This window comes from Vanellus vanellus, assembly GCF_965231255.1.
Source record: "Vanellus vanellus genome assembly, chromosome: 2".
Lineage (NCBI taxonomy): Eukaryota > Metazoa > Chordata > Aves > Charadriiformes > Charadriidae > Vanellus > Vanellus vanellus.
In genome coordinates this window covers 18157894-18177817 of record NC_138906.1, presented here as the reverse complement: position 1 = coordinate 18177817, position 19924 = coordinate 18157894, and the positions used below count along the sequence as shown (strand labels likewise).

Genomic DNA, 19924 nt, shown 5'->3' with positions numbered 1-19924 from the left:
GGCAGCACTTTTGTTTCTAATGCAGCAATACTCTAAAATTTTTCTGACAGATCTCAGCAAGCTGGCCAGTGCAGTGCCCAGGGGAGTTGTGACCCTGATGCTGACAGATTAAAGTGGTTGGTCAGTGACAGCTGAGCTTCTTCCTCATCCTTTTCTCACCCCTGTGGTTTTCTTGCTTGTAACACTTGCTAGTCTTTAGCAGTCAGTTATTAACATTGCTCCTGGTATCATTGCGTCTTCTTGGGCTGTGTTTTGCAGTTTTAAGTATATTACTCAATTCATGCAGTGGTTAGAATAAATTACACTAGTGAGACTGGAGGTTTCTTCCAGTACTTTATACTTGTTTGCTGAGCATTGCTGCTACATTTATTTTGGCAGCAGGGGTAAAATATGAAAATTCAGTTTTAAGACTGGAGTGATACAAATGAGAAAAATATGGAGTTTTTTGTATTTTAGATAAATTGAGTGCATTTGAGAACCTGGTTACTGTTATTGCCATAATTTCATTTACCCAAAAGTGTTGTTCCAAAATGCATTGCTTTTAAATATTTGTATTATCTTGGTGTGGCTTAAGGTCCTTAGTAGGTCAGAACTGAACTATGTAAAAAAGGTAAATGTGACTGTCACTGCTCAGAGAACTTAGTTGGTGGCCTGTATACTTCAAGTACTTTAGCACATGTGTTATGATTCTTAATCATCAGCAGTAAATCAAGCAGTTCAGTTAGCAGTTCTAGGTGGTAGTTGTTTAATTGGTATAACAGAGTTGAGGTTTATGGGGCAATAAGGCATTGAATTTCTGAAAATTTTGTAACACAGTTTTCCTCCCACAGAGAGCACGCTGTGAGAGCACACGTGCATGACTGTTGCTAGCAGAGCAAAGATACAGCTCGAGCTCACAATAGAGTGATTGGGTAATATTGTAGTGTTAAATCTGAAGGACTTTGAATGCGTTGGTTTTGTTTTAAATGGCATAAGAGATTACATCAGTAGTAAAAGCTATTGGAACACTCAAAGGATTGCATTGATGATTTGGGAATTATCCAGTCAACAGTAGTGAGTAATTTCCATGTCATTAAAAAAATCTTTGTTGAACTAGATCAGCTGTCCATATATGTGGCAGAGTAACAGCAAGGTAGACCTGGCAGTATTTTAAAGCTGCTCGTCTTATAGGGAGTACTGGTATGTTAGTTGTCAGAAGGAGGACTGTCAAGGAAGCCATTGCACAAAAAAATGCATTTCCTCTTTTTGTTTCTTTTTTCCCCCACTCACTTCTCTGTCACACCAACACGCCTGAATAACTCTGCACACAGGGTGGGCCAGAAGGGAGTGAGCAAGTACTAGGAACAGGTACTTAAAGGGCTCCAGCAGGTAGAACGGGGTGGCTGAGGCACAGCAGAAGTGCAGGACTGTTGGTGCCAAGAGCTCTTTGTTGAAACAGAGGAGCTGAACAGTCAAACAGACTTTGTCGCTTCCCTTTTTTTCACCTCCCTGCATTAAACCTAGTCTGCATAACTTTACATTAACCAATTCACTAGTGGATCAGCTGTTTGCTTAGGAGCAAAGGTTCTTATAAGGGGCAGAAATTACTAACAGCAAGATTCAGCAGCATTTGATTATACTGCCTCAAACTCTGAGAAGCGAAGCGTTTGCCCTCTTGTATCTAGGTTGTAACTGAAGAATGTTGTGGCACAACTGCTCAAAATGATCTGTGGTGTTTTTTTCGGAAAGGATTACTTGTCCCTGTTATTTCCAAGCAGTATGGATTTTTTAATGTGCAGTGTAGTGTTTCCATTCTGACTTGACATGATGTTTCTGGGGCAAGCAATACCCTCCAGTTTACTTCTGTTTAGATGCCTCCTTGTGAAACCTGTAACGAAGACGCACCTTTGGCATACAGATTGTTATCATAGAGAATACTGCCCAATAACTCCAATTCTCTCCTTTTTGTCCAAAAGATGTGATGGTAGGGCACACTCCAGCAGAGTAGATTATGAATAGAAAGCTCTTTCTTAATCATTCTGGCCTTTCAAAATTATTTCCATTATAAAAAGGGTTTTTTCCTGCTTCATTTTAATGTGAAACCAATTAATAGTTCTTCATATTAAGTTAATCTCCACATCTACTTGTTTTTGTTTGACATCTGATTACTTTGTTTTCCTCTTTTTTTTTTTTTTGATGGCTTTATTTATTGCTCATTTTTTTTACCATATGATGGTTCAGAAACTTGTTGAGTTCTATATACTAGTTCTGTATGTAGGCTGTCTCTAATTAGCTTGTTTACATGATTGTCAGAATGCATAGTGTATTTTCATATTATTACAACAAAGTGATTGGATTTTTTTTAGAAGTCTTCTTAAAAGCTACAGAAGTTGAAATTTAATGTGCTTAGCTTATGGAAAAACTGGTACAAAGTCATATTTCTAAAATCACTAAAAAAACCCCTAAAATTATCTAATTTTTTATTTATGTGGAGGAAGAGCTAACACGTAAATTTTAATTACCAAAGCTTTCAACAGTTCAAGAGATTGCAGTAGGTTATGGTCTGCTTTTTGGGGGTGTTGGGTTTTTTGTTTTGTTGGGGGTTTTGTGTGGGTCTTTGGGGTTTTTTTTAGTTTAAAAAGTTTTCTTTAGGACTTTCATGATAATAGCTGAAGTTTTGTGTGATGTTGAAGGGTCATTTGGATAGCATTTGTATGGAAATTGGTGTTGACAATGAGGAGGCTGCAGAGTTGGTCCAGTAGCCAGCAACTTCAGTCATAGTCTGAGACTTTTGCAGCTCTTGCAGCATAGTTCATCTTTAAGAATGTTTTTTTATATGACGCAGTCATTTACATTTTCTGTTTGTAAAATTTCTGTTGTAGGTTTGAAGTTGGTCTGATTGGTGGTTCAAATTTGGTTTATGAATGACTGCTGTGTAATCAGAAGCCTTATTTTGCAATAATACTGTAGTTAGCTTGTTAATGAACATGAACTTATGTTGACACAGGTGTAGAGACCAGTCTATCAAAGTTGCAAAACTAAAGTACTTAGATTTGTAAAGATATTTTACTTTTCTCAGTATGCTGTGTTCATTTTGACTGTTTCCTGATGATTGAGGCTTCAAATGCATTTAAGAATCACAGGGCTGCATAATTCTAAGCATTTTTTAAAAATCCTAGTAAACGTTTTAGAAACTAGGAAATAGTGTTTAAATGTTGAAAAGTAAACTTAACTGCATGGCAAAATACACAATGAAGCAGTCTCTCAAAGCAGATCAGAAAAGGAGAATTAAGGAGGTGATTAATTAGGGAGTGAGAAGTTTCTGCTTCTGTTTGTGGAAAAAGCAGGGGAAATGCATACACCCCAGTGAGTGACATCTGAGGATTTTCGTAAAACAGACATTTAATCTTGAGGACTTTTGACTAGTTTTGTTAACTTTAAAGGCGAAACTTGCAAGTTCTGTATAGCATCATAAATAAATTAAACCAGTTTTAAGTCTTTGTAATGATATTATACAAAAATGGATGTGTAAGTATTTAGAGGCTTTGTTTCATTGGCAGTATTTTTTGGATTTATTTCTGTGACATCGAGTATCCAGTCTGGAAGATGTGGGGTGAGATAGGTTGGTTTAAGTTAAGGTAATGAAAGTCATGATTGTACAGAAATAGCCTGTATTCTGTATTGTTTAGCATGTTTGTCTTCATCACAAAGGAATTTCCCTTTGTAGGGAAGAAAATAGCCATTCGGGATTCTTAATACAAACAAGAAATACTTGTATTTCTGCAAATATTTTTTACAATGTTTTTTAGCAGAAATAGTTTTATACCCTTTATTTCACTGTGAATAACTTAAATTACGTAATTTGTGAAGTGCCATTGTATTCTGCATCCTCTATGATGTTCAATAACACAGAAGTAAATACAGTGTACATGTAGATAGTCATGATCATAGAGGTGTATTCTGTCATAACATTTGAACTGTTGGTTTTGTAATGTTAACCATCTCCAAAGATCAGAATGTTAGACACCATCATTTTTTCACTTCGCTTTCTCTAGGTGTTTAATCTGGGTGATTGTACAAAAAAAAATCTTTTGTAGGTATATTTTAACACATACTTAAAATGCCTGCAATAATACAGCTACAGAATAGTGTCTCCATATTGTCTAAAAGAATTAACTGGACTGTGTTGGGGTTTTTTTTTGTAATTCAGTTTGCATTTTTATAGCAGAGTTCACCCAAACTAAAGTACTTTTACAGACCTCTTGGAAGTCAATTTTTTTATGATATATTTTGAGTCCTTTTATTCAAAAAATGAGTGAATACCCAGAACTGGTCTTAAGGTTTGTCTTCACTGCATTGTTAGCTCGAGCGTGCCTTTGATTCAGTTTACTTTCAAAGTTCAAAAGTGCAGCATGGGTGAAAAATACTTCCAGCTGTTTGGTATGGTGGTGTGGTTTGAAGCTCAGGTATCGCTTAGGTGAATTAATAACATAGTAGTGAGTTGCTGCTTTGCTTAAAATAATTCAACTGTGAAGACAGGCCTAAATATATTAAATTTAAGTTTTGAAATTAGTGATGTTGGTTGCTTAGTATTTTTTTTCTGGTTGGTTTGTTTGTTTTTAAATTAGGATGGTTTGTTGGGGTTTTGGTTGTTGGGGTTCTATTGTGTTTTTTGGTAAGGTTCTCAAGACTGTAAGGTAGGGGACTTGCACATAAAAGTACTAACATGCCCCATTGTGCTAATTCCCTTGCTTTTGTCTGCCAGTGTATCTTGTCCTTATGTGGACTATGACAGATCCAAGTTCAATTTAAACTTTACATGGTTTTGTTCAGTATGGTAAGATTCTTGTTTGCTTGATATGTCTTGACTTGCAGTTGTCTTAATAAGTTTACTTTGAATACTGTAACATAAGATCTTGTATGTAATACTTCTATAACGGAGACTATTACTAATGATTTACTGTTTTAAGGGGGATCTAATCGAATACCAAATCAAGTGTCCTAGCCATGTTACTGAAAACCATATAAAAATTTTGTAACTGCTTTTTTTTTTTTCCTCTTCAGTCTTTGTAACACTTCATGTCCCTTTGTAAGTTCTTATGAAAACTCCTGGCCAAATGATCAGGTCCCTTTACAGATACATTGAAAGCCAACCCCTTGTCCTGAGGAGCTTGTAATTAGATACGGCTGCCTCTTGTTTAGAAGTTTGCCTGAGGCATCAAAATACGACTGTGCGCCCTGGCTGTTGCATCCTTGCAAGCTGTCAAATTTCGATTCTTCAACATTTTTTTTCTGGTTTAGATTTTCAACTACTTGACTGGAAAAGGTATTTTTTGGAGTACGTGTGACCTATTATGAACTATTTCTACCATAACCGCATGGAAGCAGAAGTCTCCTTTCTTTTCACTCAGATTTCTAATCTCATTTGCTTTACATGTTGATTCTCACTTCAGTCTTTTTTCTACAAATTAATCTCAAAAGTTGGAATTAAGGCTATCAGGAAACAAAAGCTTTTAGAAATGTTGTAACATTTTATTCTTACGTAGTAACACAAAACAAGACCTTTTCATTTTTCTTCTTTACTAAAAGTCAGCCTCTTCTTACCATCTCTCCAAATTAAAAAAAAAAAAAAAAAAAAAAACCAAACCAAAACCACACCGTTAGAGTAAAAGAGTTTCCCAGCCAGTTATTATAGCTTTCATTTGGATTTTTGCCTCAAATGTGGAGTATCCAGGTTGACATTATCTGCCCAGTTTGAGGTGGGATTAAAATCCAGGTCTTCACTATTATGGGCAAGCATCCTGGGTGAGATCTTGGATCCATATTCATCTTTCTATTCTTCCTCCAACCTTTTTGGTGCTATAGAGGCATTAGTCATGACTGAATTTGGGGACATAGGTCTCTGGGTTTAATTGGGATGAGAGAAGGGGAAGCTAAAATTGAAATATGGTGCTCCAGGCTTCTTAAAGGAAGGATGCATGAAGTGACTGGTGGTACACCTGTAGTAAGTGGAAATATTTTCGGTGCAGGAATTTCTCACAGTGCTGGAAAGGAAGAGAAACTTTCATGTTAACTAAAAGTCAAATTTAAAATTAAATAAATAGCTCATATTAATTAGAACAAATGGCCATACAGTGTAACTGAATTTAAGTGCTAATTATTTCTGTGGGGATGTTAACGGCTCATGTTTTACATTTCTAGTACAACTCACTATCCTGTCTGCGAATCCTGAGCAATGTAGCTGGATTGAGTATGATAGACTTGGTCTTTATTTTGTAGCTTCTTCTAGTCTGGTCTCTGAATAAATGAAGCATGGCTTGTACTTTCCTCTCAAATTTGACGTATTCGCCTATCTGTAAAGTCCATGGGCTATAAGGTTTTTGTTCATAGTATATTTTCCAAAGGAAGGTTGGAATCATGAGGAAAAACATAGACTATGAGTATGTGCACAGTAAAAGAAAAAGTCGCTAAGGAATTTTTGGCCCACATTTGTCCTAAAAATTAGGGGGAAAAAAATTCCCATTTGTAGTACAGGCAGATTTCAATCCAATAACTTGAAGTGGAAATTTTTTTGTGTGTGTGTGCTCCTAATAAATATTAGATTAATAGTGTAAATTACACTAGATATCAAATATCTACAATTTTTGTTATATTCTTTTTTTTTTCTTTTATAACAATAGTTAAGCATTTGATCTTCTGAATTTAATATGAATATTATACTAGTGAGAAGCTGTCAGGTTATATTGGAGGAAATGAAAAATACTGTCTGTCTCCTGTTCAGAGTCTGCATCTGTGGACAAGTCTGTATCCCATTCTTGCACAACTCCTTCTACATCTTCTGCTTCCGGACTGAACCCAACTTCTGCGCCTGCTTCATCTGCTCCTACAGTTCCTGTCTCACCTGTCCCACAATCACCAATTCCTCCGTTACTTCAGGACCCAAATCTCCTTCGACAGCTGCTGCCTGCTCTGCAAGCCACCTTGCAGCTTAATAATTCTAGCGTAGATATATCCAAAATCAACGAAGGTAAGGATTCTTAAAGGTGATGTAATCTATTATTTACACACATTAGTATATTGTCGGATACTAAGATCTAGTAAATGTAAGCCTTACTTTAAAAGAAAAGTGAATAAATGAATCCCTGGATAAAGTAGGGATTGTTTTTGTTTGTTTGTTTGTTTGTTTTTTTTGTGAAACCTTTTTAAATTAGCCAAGTAAAGTTTAAGGCTGTTAAGCTAATAAATGCTGATGTCTGTGAGCAGTCTAGTTGAGACTGGTGGCTTAATCGCTGAATCAGCATTCATTTGTTGCACAAAATTTAGTTAGAGCTTTTTGTTCTTTTGTTTTGTGCGATGTTTTTTGTTTTCTGTAGTTTGTGCTGCTGTTATAATATGTGTTTGCAAATACTGAAACTTCTAGGGGTTCTTAAATCTTGTTGCCTATCAACTTTTTTTCTTTAACAGAACATGTTAGCCTCTCTGAATAAAGATAGCATATCAGTAATTTTGCTAGCAAGTTAAATTTTGTGCATGTAATCAGCGTATCCCTTAGATTTTTGGCACATTGGCCTAGTTTATTAGAAGAAAGTTTAGAACTAACTATAACGCCTTTCACTGCAAAAACATGTAGAGTTGATGCATTTTGAATGTAATTTTATCTAACATGGTGTCTGCACGTGGCAGGTTACTGGTGAAGAAAGTGGTGTGGGATTTTTTTGTTTGCTTCTTTGAACTTCTTGCACACTGATCAGTGATTTACATGTAGTGCCCAGAGTTAATTATCTTTAACTGTTTAAAAGTGCAAACCTTGAAAGCCAAAATAGTAAAATTTGACTTCATGGTACTGTACATTACGATTATTTATAAGGAAAAGCTGTCAATTGAATTCCTTTTAATCAGCAAATATTATGGCTTCATTCAGTAATGGTAGGTGAGTAAATAATTGTTGTGCAGGGAGAAGCTTTTAAAACTGTAGTGCAGTAAGTTGGACTAAAAAAGTAGGAGTATCGTGGTTGTTTGTGGTTAAAAAATGAAAGGTCCAATCAAGACTCTAATTGTATTTTATTAGAAAGCTGCCAATTTAAGTTCCTAGTCATTTTCTCTTGCCATGTCTGAGCAGCAGATGTGTCTGTCTTGGAACAAGAATGTTTAGTATTGTTCTGATGGCGTGAGGGCCTGGCTGGCAGGTCCACGCAGGCAGAGTGACTTCAGCTTGCGCAGCAGGACTGCTGTTACTGTGCACATGATGCAGAGTTATTCTGTATTTGTGCTGGTGAGTCAGTTTTTTCAGAGTTGTGCATGGGTAGTGTATGTTCAGGAAGTATCCCACAGAGCCTCTAGACCTTTTTGAAAAGGTTAGTTCAGAGGCTGGGTCTCATTGGCTCATACTATGAGATGCTCTTCCTGTGTAGTGCAGTTTTAAAACAGTTGGTTGCAAATGATTAATTTTTTACTGGAGGAGTCGGGGATGGGACAGCTAAACTCCAAACAGATATGTTATATTTTTTTAAAGAATTAAAATGGAGTGTCTGGATTTTAAACTTGAAAGATATGTTATTTTTCCTTGAACAGGAAGTCTTCCCACCCCGCCCCATCTCTTTAGTGAGTTGAAGTGGTACTGCTGTTTTGCTTTTTTCTTTTTTTTCTTAAATTATTGTAGTTAAAAAAAAAAATAACAAATTGAACAAATGTTCTCTTTATGTTTACAAGAATTCTTATTGATCCATAAGATCAAGCTGAAGAGTTATTTTCTAAAAGATTTTTTTTTTTAGTGTCTGTCTCAGAGAAAACAACTAAATAAAGGACTTGGTTAGTCATGCCAAGCGTTCATTAATTGAATTCAAGTAATTGAAAAATAGTTCAGGTGGCTTTTTCGTCTGTTGTGGATATAGGATTAAAATCAGAAAGCTTAAATGTATTTAGCCAGTTTGAACAGTTTAAAGTGATGTTCTAGAATTGCCAGTAAAACAGAATGTTTGTTTTTAGTTCTAACAGCAGCTGTGACACAAGCCTCTCTGCAGTCTATACTCCATAAAATTCTTACTGCTGGACCATCTGCTTTCAATATCACTTCCCTAATTTCTCAAGCTGCACAACTGTCTACACAAGGTATTCAGAGTCTTTTTTTCACTTATGTAAAATTGTTACGTTGCATTTTATAAAGGCTGAAACTTGTAGAAGCTGTCTTTGGTCATATCTTTGGTCACATCTGGTGTAGAGGATGTTGAATGACTTCTTTTTCCAAGGACAGGATAAGAAATTATTACTTGGGGAGCAGGAAGATGACAAGCAACTAAGTAAATGTGCTTCCCTGTCTCGCCTTTTGGGATTTTCTTTGTATGTTAACTAACTCTATATAAGTAGTGTGAAACATGTGCGAGACCCTCTCAATTTATTCTGAGCCTTAATTAGACCTTATTTGGTGTTCAGTATGAAACACAAATGTTCTTGGTTGAACACCCTTCTTGTAATACTGTGCAACTGTGACTCTTGGGGGAGGCCTTAAATTCTTTTTAAGTTTTTTTTTAAGTTTATTCTATTTGGTGGGGTTTTTTGTCTTCTGTAAATAGATTCCTTCGGGTATCTTCAATATATTATGTTTCGTAAATTAATAAAACTAGAAACTTAAACCAAAACAATAAATGCAGTCATGTTATTGAGTAGGTAAGCAATATTATTCTAATGTTAATTTTTAACCAGTAACTAAAACATGGGTGGGGCTTTTGGTAGATGCCTAGAATGGATAAATAGGTTCATGCATTCTTTTGGTTAGAGTTGAGCACCCTAAATTAGGAATTGCAAGTGAAAATAATTTAGTCTTTACATGTGTAAAAAGCAGTGCATAATAGCTTCTTCTCTTTCCTCTTCCCCTCAAGTTTTAGAAGTGGAGAGTTTGGGGAAAATACAATTCTTTAGTTAGGATTGTTGTTGAACATTTTGTTGTTCTAGTTGTTCACCTCCCCAACCGTCTCACCTTGAGTATGTTTGTATATTGTCTAATACAGCATATTGCAAAGCACCAAAACAAAATCTAATTCACATTTAAGATAGGATATGATTTTATTAAAAAAATCAAACCCAACTTTTTTTTTTTCCTTTACAGCTCAGCCATCTAATCAGTCTCCAATGTCTTTAACATCTGATGCCTCATCGCCAAGATCATATGTATCTCCAAGAATAAGCACGCCTCAGACTAACACCGTTCCGCTTAAACCTTTGATGACTACGCCACCAGTATCAGCGCAGCAGAAGGTAAGGTCCTTCTGATGTATGCCATATTGTAGTAAGAAACCATTATAGGTAAAATTAAGTATTGTTACTTAAATGTAGGTAATATTAAGTATCTGTGTGCTAGCAGTTATGTGTAGGATGATGAAATACCTATGTTATCTTTCCCAATAGAAACAAAAAAACTGGAAGCAACTACTTTGCTGTATTTTTGCAGTACAACTCTACTACAGTTCGGCTAGCACAGAATTAAAGAAAATCTTGTGCTGTCTGGAGATATTACCAAGAGATCAGTATTTTAACGTATTTAAATGGAAACAAAAAAAAACTTAGTCCAAAGGCAACAGCTAATACATTTCTCCAGACTTTAGCCAATAAACGACTGTTAGAATGGGAGAAAAATTCTTGAAGAAGTTTACTTGATGTAGTCTCAAATTTGGTTTAGAAATGTTCTGGGTACTTACAAGGTCAAAACATGATGTTCCTTTCCATCCCTGCCTCCTCACCCCCATTCATTCAGAATTCCTTAATTGGATCAGTGACTGAGAAACATCAATTGAAGTTAACTAATAAGCTCCTAAGGTTCTTACTAAGCATGAAGTAGAAAACATAAAGTTGTCTTTTTTTACTTTTTTTTTTTTTTTGTACGATCCCTCTGGTGGGTCACTCTTCAGAGGAGAAATGTCTTTTGCAGAATCTGAGCTCAGTATTCCATATCCTACAAGTGTCGATATTGAGGAATAAATACAGTTGAAGCTGAGGTTCTTTATTTATTTATTTATATAATTGCTCTGTCCAGCAGATCAGAGGCTCTGTTTTGCTGCGTACAAGTGGGGAAAGTAGATGTAATTAGAGGCATTCATGATAAACTTCCTTTTTTCTTAAGGGTTTTTCTTTTTCCTTGTTTAAAGACTTGTGATTCTTGTAGAGCAAAGGTGGAAAGAGATCCTGTGTTAAAGGACCTATTATGAAGAAGGATTTTGTTACTAAAGGAAACTGAAGGCACGGCTATTGATTTGCACCCTCTGGTGGAAAGTAACCTTTTAAATTCAAGATAGTTTTGTAGTGATAGGTAGAGCTGCAGGGCATAACACTCTTGTACCTTCTAGGCAAGTTTAAAAAAAAAAAAAGAAAAAGAAAAAAAAAAACAAACAAAAATTTAGCACTTTATAGTGTTGTTTTGGCTGTGAAAAATGGAAGTTCATTGAGGAGGATTTGAACCTCTCCTAGAGGTTTACTGTTGTCACGCAATGGGAACTCTTGTCATGCAATGGGAACTTGTCCTGTCTCTTCATTTTACAAATGTTTCTTTTAAATTGAGACCTTCAGATTTTAACCCAGTCTTATCAGTATGTTGCTCAGTGTATGTAGTATCTTATCAGCGTAAGAAGCATGACTCTAGACTTTGGGGTGAGACCAGTCTTGTTTGACACACCTCCCGCCCCGCAAGAGAACCTCTTATGTCTTGAAGGCCTTTAAGGAATGCTTTTGTTATCTTTAGGAGGACAGATTGCATTCCTCATTCTAGTCTAAATGCCTCATTTTCTTACATTTGAATTTTTTCATGGGTACAAAGAAAACGCAAGAAATTCTCCCAGTTTGTTGTGATTGACAATGGTACAATGACTTGTGAAAGCCTCATGCGTGTACTAATCGTGCTTGTTTTCTTTGTTTCTGCCCTTGGAGTGCGCCCTGAATCTGTGTGGTCATCTCGCACAGCTAGGTGACAAGTAATGAAATTATCAAATAGCAGACTTGAAACGAAGAAGGGAGGTGTCTGGCACTTTCAAATCCCAGGATATGAAAAAGAATCTCCTTAAGTTTTTTACTGTCAATAATTGGAAGTTGATCTGGTCTGGTCTCTAAAACCCAGAGATTGGGATTTACTTCATAAATAAGGTTCTGATTATCAGCTACGTTATAAACATGGCAAAAGCTTTATCCTTTGGTTTGTTCTTTATCTACAGTATTTCCTGAAAGACTTGAAGGAAGGACAGCTCAACAGTATTCTTTTCCCCCAAACCATTTCTCCTTGTTGTATAAACCTCGCTGCTTTAGTATTTATCATCCTGCTACAGATGTTTTCCTAGAACTGTGCAGACAAACTTGAACATGCTGCTTTTCACCTGGTGTAAAGGCCAGCATTATACCTATGAAGTAGGTGGTATAGTAATAAACTATGCCTTAAGAGAAAGTGAAGGCAAGGCAAGTGGTGTAAGTAGGGCCAGTCTGTCTTGGTAGACCAACTGTATAATTGATTATGCTTTTGGACACACAAGGCTTCCCTCAGGTTTTCAGTAGAAGCAACAAACTTCAAGGCTAAATGCACATTTGAGAAGAGTTCATCTGAGTTTAGTGTAAGTCGTAACTACAACAAGGCTGCCACTTCTCAAAAAAACAATAAAAATAGCGTTGGTTATTTTATGCTTTGTCTGGTATGAGAATCTCCACTTGCATGTGAGGCTCTGTGATTGCCTATAGTTAGTGACTTGGCATGCAGGATTTCACCTGTGATCTTTTCAAAGGAGGGCATTGTGTGCTTTATTGATACATGCATAGAAGTTCTGAAAGTGTTGATGTCTATAAAGGGACGCATTTTGAAATTACTGTTTTAGAAACCATCTTTCCTTAAGATTTCAGCACAATGAGGTGAGATTGCACATCTGGTTTATTTTTGAAGCAGATATAATGTGTTTGCAATTAAAGTGTTAAGCGTAGTAAATTTAAGAGTTACACACTAAGCTATAATGTCTTTGCTTCAGAATGCCATTAATCCTGATGGACTGTTGTGCTTTATTATATACATTGGCAAGTCTTCACTCCCATCCCTCTGTGAGGAACTTATAACTCTTACTACATGGGGATATCATAACCATAAAAGCTTTCTGTTTTCTAGGTACCTCAAGTAGCTTCCCAGATTATCTAAACAGAATTAGTAGTAATGCTTGACAGCAGGAGCTTTTCTTTGGTTTTGTGTTGCCCAAATCTGGTGCCCAAATCTGGTGCTAACAACAGTACTGTTGAAATGTTAACATGAATTGTTTGTGTGTTAGTCCCACAAGTAATAAATTCTGTTTCAGCAGCAGATGCTTCTCCAGTAGGGAAAGAACTTTCCTGATAGTTCTTGTATTTGCATAATTAAATTCCCTAAAATGGGATTGAGATGAGAATTTAGGTGGTAATAGCTCCAGTGTAACCACATCTGTTTTAGTGCTCCTTTGGATATGTCAGTCAGGTTAGCTTACTCGAAGAGTCTGAGGTAAATTACGCATAATCAGGATGTGGTGCTGTGCCAGGACACACTTGGTTTCAGAGCACGAGCTTGTTGGCTTAGGGTGCATCTGTGCAGCAGGCGTAGAGAAAGCTGAAGTGGCACCATGCAGGCAGAGCCCAGAGCCGGATGCACAGATCCTTGGGCTGGTTCTGGGAATAGTGTGGTGCCATCTGCACAGTAGGGCCTGTTAGGACTGCATGAACATATCTGTACTGCTTTGAAATTCAAGCTGGTAGTCTGCCTGGAGGTGTGCTATATGCACATGGCAGCTCAGGTGTCACAGACTCCAGAATACCAGGCATCACATCTTGCTGTTTAGCTGTGCCTGTGTTATATGGTTAGAGACTGTTCTGAATTTCTGGAGAATAACTGTGTAAAGCATATGTTACACAGACCTGTCATGCTCAGTGAGAATGTTGCTTACAGATTACTTATTCTTTTGCCCTTAGTATTTTTCTGTTACTGGTACACTTACCGTCTTTGAAACACTTGGAAAATAGGGAATAGTTAAGAGGTTTTATGGCTTGTTTGTCTTACAAATCCCAGTTTTTCTTTACAATCCATTTTTGGTTTTATTTTCACAAGCCAAGGCACTGGTTAGTTTTCCAGTTTGGATCTGCAAGGTGATTGTATTATCTCTGGTGGACTTTACTTTTGAAATTGTTTCTTCTATTCGAACAGCCTTGATAGTTGTTATGTCTGCTCATGTCATGTCTGGGTGAGCAAAATTCAGACATTGATAGCAAAGTTCTTCATGTCATACGTTTCATAATCGGGTAGTCTTTTTTTTTTTTATAAATCGATTTCAGAATTGCTATTATTGTGCCCTCCTCAACTGTGTAATTCTGTTGATTTCAACACACTGAGTGATCTTACGGTGATCTTCCTTTATCTTTCCAGAACTATGACCTTTTCATGTGCTATTCAGACTTTTTTTTGCTTTTGATAGTGATTTCAAAAGGTGGCTTTTCCTCTTAGGCATATAAGTAGGTTTGTACATTAAGATTTCCTGTATATTTGAATCAATGAATTTATGCCTTGAGTTTACTTAAGCAGATACTGTCTGACTTGCTGTCTGTGGTTTGTTTCACAGGAGTCTGTTTCTGAAACTGAGAGAATTTCTGGAGGTTCAGATGACCACTAGTTAGTAATCTACACCAGCTTGATGTCAGCAAATGCCAGACAGGCTGCCTGATTTATGTTTTTTGTTTTTATGGATCCCTAGAACCTTCTCTTCCTTAAAATTCTTAGCTTGATCTTCCAGAGTGGGGAATAAATTTTGGAGCTGCTTCTTCTCTTATACATACTTTAACAGGGACAGGGGTATGCAGAGTATGGGGCAAAAAAAGTATCTTGAACTCCATTTACTGTAACTTAGACACTAGTGTATTCCCAGGCTTTTCATTTTCAGCCTTTTGTAGTTCAGGAATTCACAGAAAAAACATGGTATCTCACTGCTGGTGTCTTAGTATATTAAATGTGAACGTGTATCACAAATGAAAAGCAAAAAGGTACTGGTGCCTTTTTTTTTTTTTGGTAATTCATTTTAGAACTGACAGAACAGTTAGAAAGAGGGAGTAGCAGGCTAATAAATATGCTTTAGATTGTTTTTTCCATTTCTGATAGAGGTGTTATGATACCATTAAGATCTAATTCTGCTCTTGCTATCTATCACAACTGTGGAACTACAGATGATTTATTTTTTTTAAACACCTTGTGAAGGGTATAAAAACTCTACCAACAAAAGACCTTGTATCAAAAAGCCCTACTGGTCTTGTAACTTGTAATTTCCATATTGTCCTCTGGTTCTTACATTTGGTATTTGCTGTGGAGGAAATCTAATGAAGTTTTGAATTTTCCAGGTTGCTACTCCAGGCGTTAAACAAGGACCAGCTTCACAGGCAGCCCCTCAGCAGCCAGTAATAGCTGACAAGCAGGCAGGTCATGAACCTGCCTCTCCACGAAGTCTTCAGCGCTCAAGGTATATTGAAATGCTTCTCTGTACTGTCCTCTGTTTTTGCTCTGGATCCAGTGGATGTTGTATGTGTTGTATTTGTGGATTCTTCTTTGGCCTATTTATTGAACATGATTTAACTCTGCTGCTACTGAAAGGATGCAGGTAAATATCTTTGTTACAGAGCTAATGTGGTAGATTCTCCATTTTAGGGCCACCAGTAGAGTTCCTTTCACAGAAGCAAAATACAATTAATATTTCTGCCCTGTTACTCTGGAATGAATGTTACAAGTGATTCCTGGTATTGTGAATTCTGAGTTTGGAGTTTTTGTTTCTTTGTGTAGTTACGGGATTAAATGCTTTAGTGGTGTGATTTGCTCATGTTAGACATTTGTGGTGTCATGCTGTAGTGTAATTTGATTTTTAAATTAGTAAGAACTTTTGTGTATCGGACAATTTTGCTGTTTTAATGAAAAACATTAAATGTGAAGTAAGTTTCACAAATGCTTCTGGTTGGCCAGACTTTTTTTGTCAATATCAAAGCCTCTTCAGATGTTGCATGATAGGAGCATTTAGCCATAAGTTTACAAAGTGGGTTTAGAATCTGTATCTTGTCTGAAATTTTTCTTTGGGGAAGATGGGCTTTTCATTGTGTAGGATGCTGTGCACTTTATCATACTGGTTACAGGGGTGTAATCAAAAGATTTATCGTAAGATCGTTCTGTGGTGGAGGCATGGTCTAGAACTGTGGCAAGAGGAGATTGCGGGTTGACTTTTTAAAAAAGTGTATCATTGCAATGGATTCCTGTAAATTGTGTTGCACTTCTTAAAAGCTAGATTTTTAGAGTGGTTGAATAAGGTGTGTGGTATGATATTAAAAAAAACCGAACAAACAAACAAACAACCCAACACTGTTTCCTTGTCAGCATACCTGAAGCTATATGATAGTGCTTTCCAGATTATAAAATAGTGACGTCCTTTTATCTGCCCTTCTGAGATTAATAATAAAGGGGACCTTCTGTTGTATGTCATTGATGTGCTAACTTACTGTTAGATTTTCAGATCTGCGTTGCTTTTTGTTGTTTTTGTGGGGAGGGGGGGTTGTTTTGTGTTTGGGTTTTTTTGGGGGGTGGGGTTTTTGTTTGTTTGCTTGGTGGTACTATCCCAGTGGCTGGATTTACTGAAGATGCTGATATTGATCAGTTTGAGAGTACAAACAGAAGCAAGTCAGAAGTTTTTGTCTTTAATGTTGGCTCTCTTACAGACACTTCATTCTAATCTTCGGCAGATGTCTAAACTACAATTCATTTTCCTCTCTGGGCAGAATAAAGACATAGTGTACCAGCTCCAGTTTGTAGTAATTATGGATGGTGCTGCTTAAATCTTTCTGAATTACAGTACCAAAAATAAAATTCAGTTTGGCAACCAGCTAAATCTTTTTAATAAGGGGACTAGACCTTTTTATAAGGAGCGGTGCGGTTTTGGGGAATAGCTTTTAGTCACAGACTCTTTTGTCCTTTGCTGATCACTGCTTCCCAATAGGAGATCTTGCTGAGGAAGATAGTCTTATTCTTAGAAACATTCACCATGGCCTAGAGTCTGTGTGAAGTGATACTAGGGGGCATTTGGCCTGCTAATCCATAACACCGTACTATGTGTCCCCCCTCCATTTGGGCTATAGGACTTCCTACTCTGGCTTAACCCTTACCCACACTGAGTTCCCTTAAGAGATCTACTGGCCCTCTGCAAACCATTGCTTTGCTTGGCATCAGCATTTTGCTGGAGAAGGGAAGCTGAGTTTGTCCCAGCAACGTACCGCTGAAGCAGAGGGGTCATACGGGTAGCACGGTCTGTGTTTGAGGATGAGACACAGGAGGCAGTGCACAAATTGAGGAGCGTGTGCGCCCTAGTATCAAAAATATTTTGATAATATTAGTATTGTTTAGTATCCTTATATCTCTCAAATTCTTACGTGTTTGTCACAGTGGTTTATTGTGCATCGTGAGTTCATGCGTTTCTGTTTCTTTCGGAAGTGTCTCATTTGCAAGATTAATGAACAAGTGATTTGGAAGAAACTGTGTGACTGGTATTTTCTTCTGTTCAGTGCAGTGGAGCTGAATGGAAATGGACCAGCTCAAGATGTAGATTTACTCATCCACAAAAGATTTCCTGTGTCTGGGCAGTATTTCTGAATTGATATAGAACAGATTATTCCTTTATTAGGTGAAAGCAGTCAGGCAGAACGCGGACTGCTCTTGGGGCTAACTCCCTTTACTTTTTTTATAGGAATGAACAACTTAGCAACTCGAACTGTGGACAGGTGATCCAAAAAAGAGGCTCTATGAATTAAGGTTGCATTTTTCTACAGCTTAAATACAAATTCAAAACTAGATTTCCTTTGTTTTTACTATTACTAAAACTCTTAAGCGAATGGAGCTAAAATTATTTTTAACTTGTTTAGGAGGAAACGCTGTCTAAGAAATATGTGATTAGCTATTGATAAATTTAAAGTTGTGAACATTTCAGCCATGCAAGTTAGGAAATTAATGCAATGTAGGCATACAGTGAGTCTTTTTGTAAAACATGGTTCCAAAGACACAGCATGAATTATGGCTGCTTTAAAAAAGGAACTAAATGAGTGCTTCCAGAATTAATAGTTCCATCAGGTTGCTAGTTCCTCTTTATTTCCAGAAAAGACTGAGAATATTTTTCCTTTACCTTAGAAAATACAAAGCTACTGGAGGGGGAGGTGTTTCCTCACATTTTCTGTAGGTTGTAAGATTTTGTAGTTTGTAGTAGTGTATTTCCGATTTCAGAACCATCCTATTTTCATACCCTTGTGCAGGTGTTTTTGCCTCTCTGGAAGCATTCTGTTACCTGTGGTGTAGTCAGTCTTTAACTCATCCAGCAGCTAAGGCAGGTATTTGGCTTTGTTGAAGCATGTGAAAATATAGCAGTAGTATGGAACTGTCTATCATTGCTGCATTTGTAGCTCCCCCTGCTGCTAACATAGCAGTGGTAGGATATTTTGTGGCAGTATATTTTATTCATAATTAAGGTACAACTTTATTTTTCAGAAACCCATAGATTTTATTTATTTTTCAGAAACATTTCTGATGTGTTAGGGTGTTTTTTACTGATGAAGTAGGAGTCAGAAAAGCCAGGTTGAATAAATAACCATGGAAGGTGATGCCTCAATTCTACTTAGTTTATAAATGTAGCCTTTCTCTGCACCATCAGTATGTTGATGCTGTATGAATACCTAGAAACACAGAATAATTCAGGTTGGAAGGGTCTTCTAGTTCTGTTCTAGACCAAGCCCAAACTCAAAGTAGGACCCGCAAGTTTGCTAAGGGTGGTGTTTGGGTGATTTCTGGGTGATCTCTGAGCATCTTCTTCTAATGTTTGACTACCCTTATAGTGAAATATTTTTTTGTTACATCTAATGAGAATTTCCCTTGTTGCAACTTGTGTCTTTGCCTCTTGTCCTATCACTGCTCATCTCTGTGAAGAGCCTGGCTTCGCAGTTAAAAACAGTAAGATGATCCTTCAATCCCCTTACCTCAGCCTTCTCTTTTCCAGACTGAATAAACCCAGTTCTTTCAGCCTCTCCTGATATGGCATGTGCTTCAGCCCCCTAGACATCTTTGTGATCCTCTGCCAGATTCCTTTGATGTGGCAGTTCAGTTCTTGTCTGGTTTTGGGCTTTCTGCTACACAGTGCTCCAGGTACTGTGGATCTCATAAGCTCTGAAGAGAGGGGAGGAACTGCTTTCTTCAACCATGCTTTTGCTAATACGGCCCAGCATGTGCTTGGCCAGCTTTGCCACAGGGATGCGTTGCTGACTTGCATTTAACTTCTCCACCAGGATCCTCAGGTCCTTTTTCTGCAAAGCTGCTTTCTTCATGTATTTGTCTCTAGATCCCCTTGCCTGTAGAGGGGCAACCCGCTGTTCCTTCACCGTTTGTTTGCTCCTGATGTACAGCCCTTGTTGCCCTTTACGTTCATGGCTAGATTCAACGCCAGCTTCAAAATCTATGTGCCATTGTTTTCCTAATCAACTGAACATTTCTACAGTGAAGCATTTTCACTTGTAGGTGGTTTTGAAGTAGTTGAGCCAATTACTGAAGAGAACATAGAGCACAAAACCCAAGAATACTTTTTTCCCCCCAGTTAGGTATTCCCTTTTGCAACTTCTGCTGCCTGAAATCAAGAAGGGAAATTTACGTATACAACTCTTAACAAAGCTGCCTGCAAAAATCTTTCTGTGTATTTTTTTTTTTTAATTCTAAGCTTTTAAACAAGTTTGGGGGTACTGAAAAGAATGAGGTTAAAGTCTTTGCTGCAGAGCAGTGTGCTGTACCTAATTTGTTGGCTGTTTGTTTGGAAGCCTGCTGTAATTCTTTGCAAGTGTGAGTGATTAGGATAAATGGCTGGGCACTGGACTGTAAAGATAGTTGCATTATGCTAGGATGTTTTCAGTCCTCAAG

At 37.2% G+C, this 19924-nt stretch overlaps 1 protein-coding gene across 2 annotated transcripts in view; it reads left to right on the top strand.

The window, feature by feature from the left end:
* The window catches only part of WAC (WW domain containing adaptor with coiled-coil), a gene marked incomplete at its 5' end in the record, with an annotated part of 63847 nt that overhangs the window by 32262 nt on the left and 11661 nt on the right, over positions 1-19924 (top strand). For both annotated transcript variants that reach the window (XM_082480132.1, XM_082480131.1), the window contains 4 exons: positions 6761-7006; positions 8965-9087; positions 10082-10230; positions 15343-15461. In XM_082480132.1, the coding sequence (XP_082336258.1) occupies positions 6761-7006; positions 8965-9087; positions 10082-10230; positions 15343-15461 (637 nt within the window). The remainder of the gene's footprint in view (positions 1-6760; positions 7007-8964; positions 9088-10081; positions 10231-15342; positions 15462-19924) is intronic.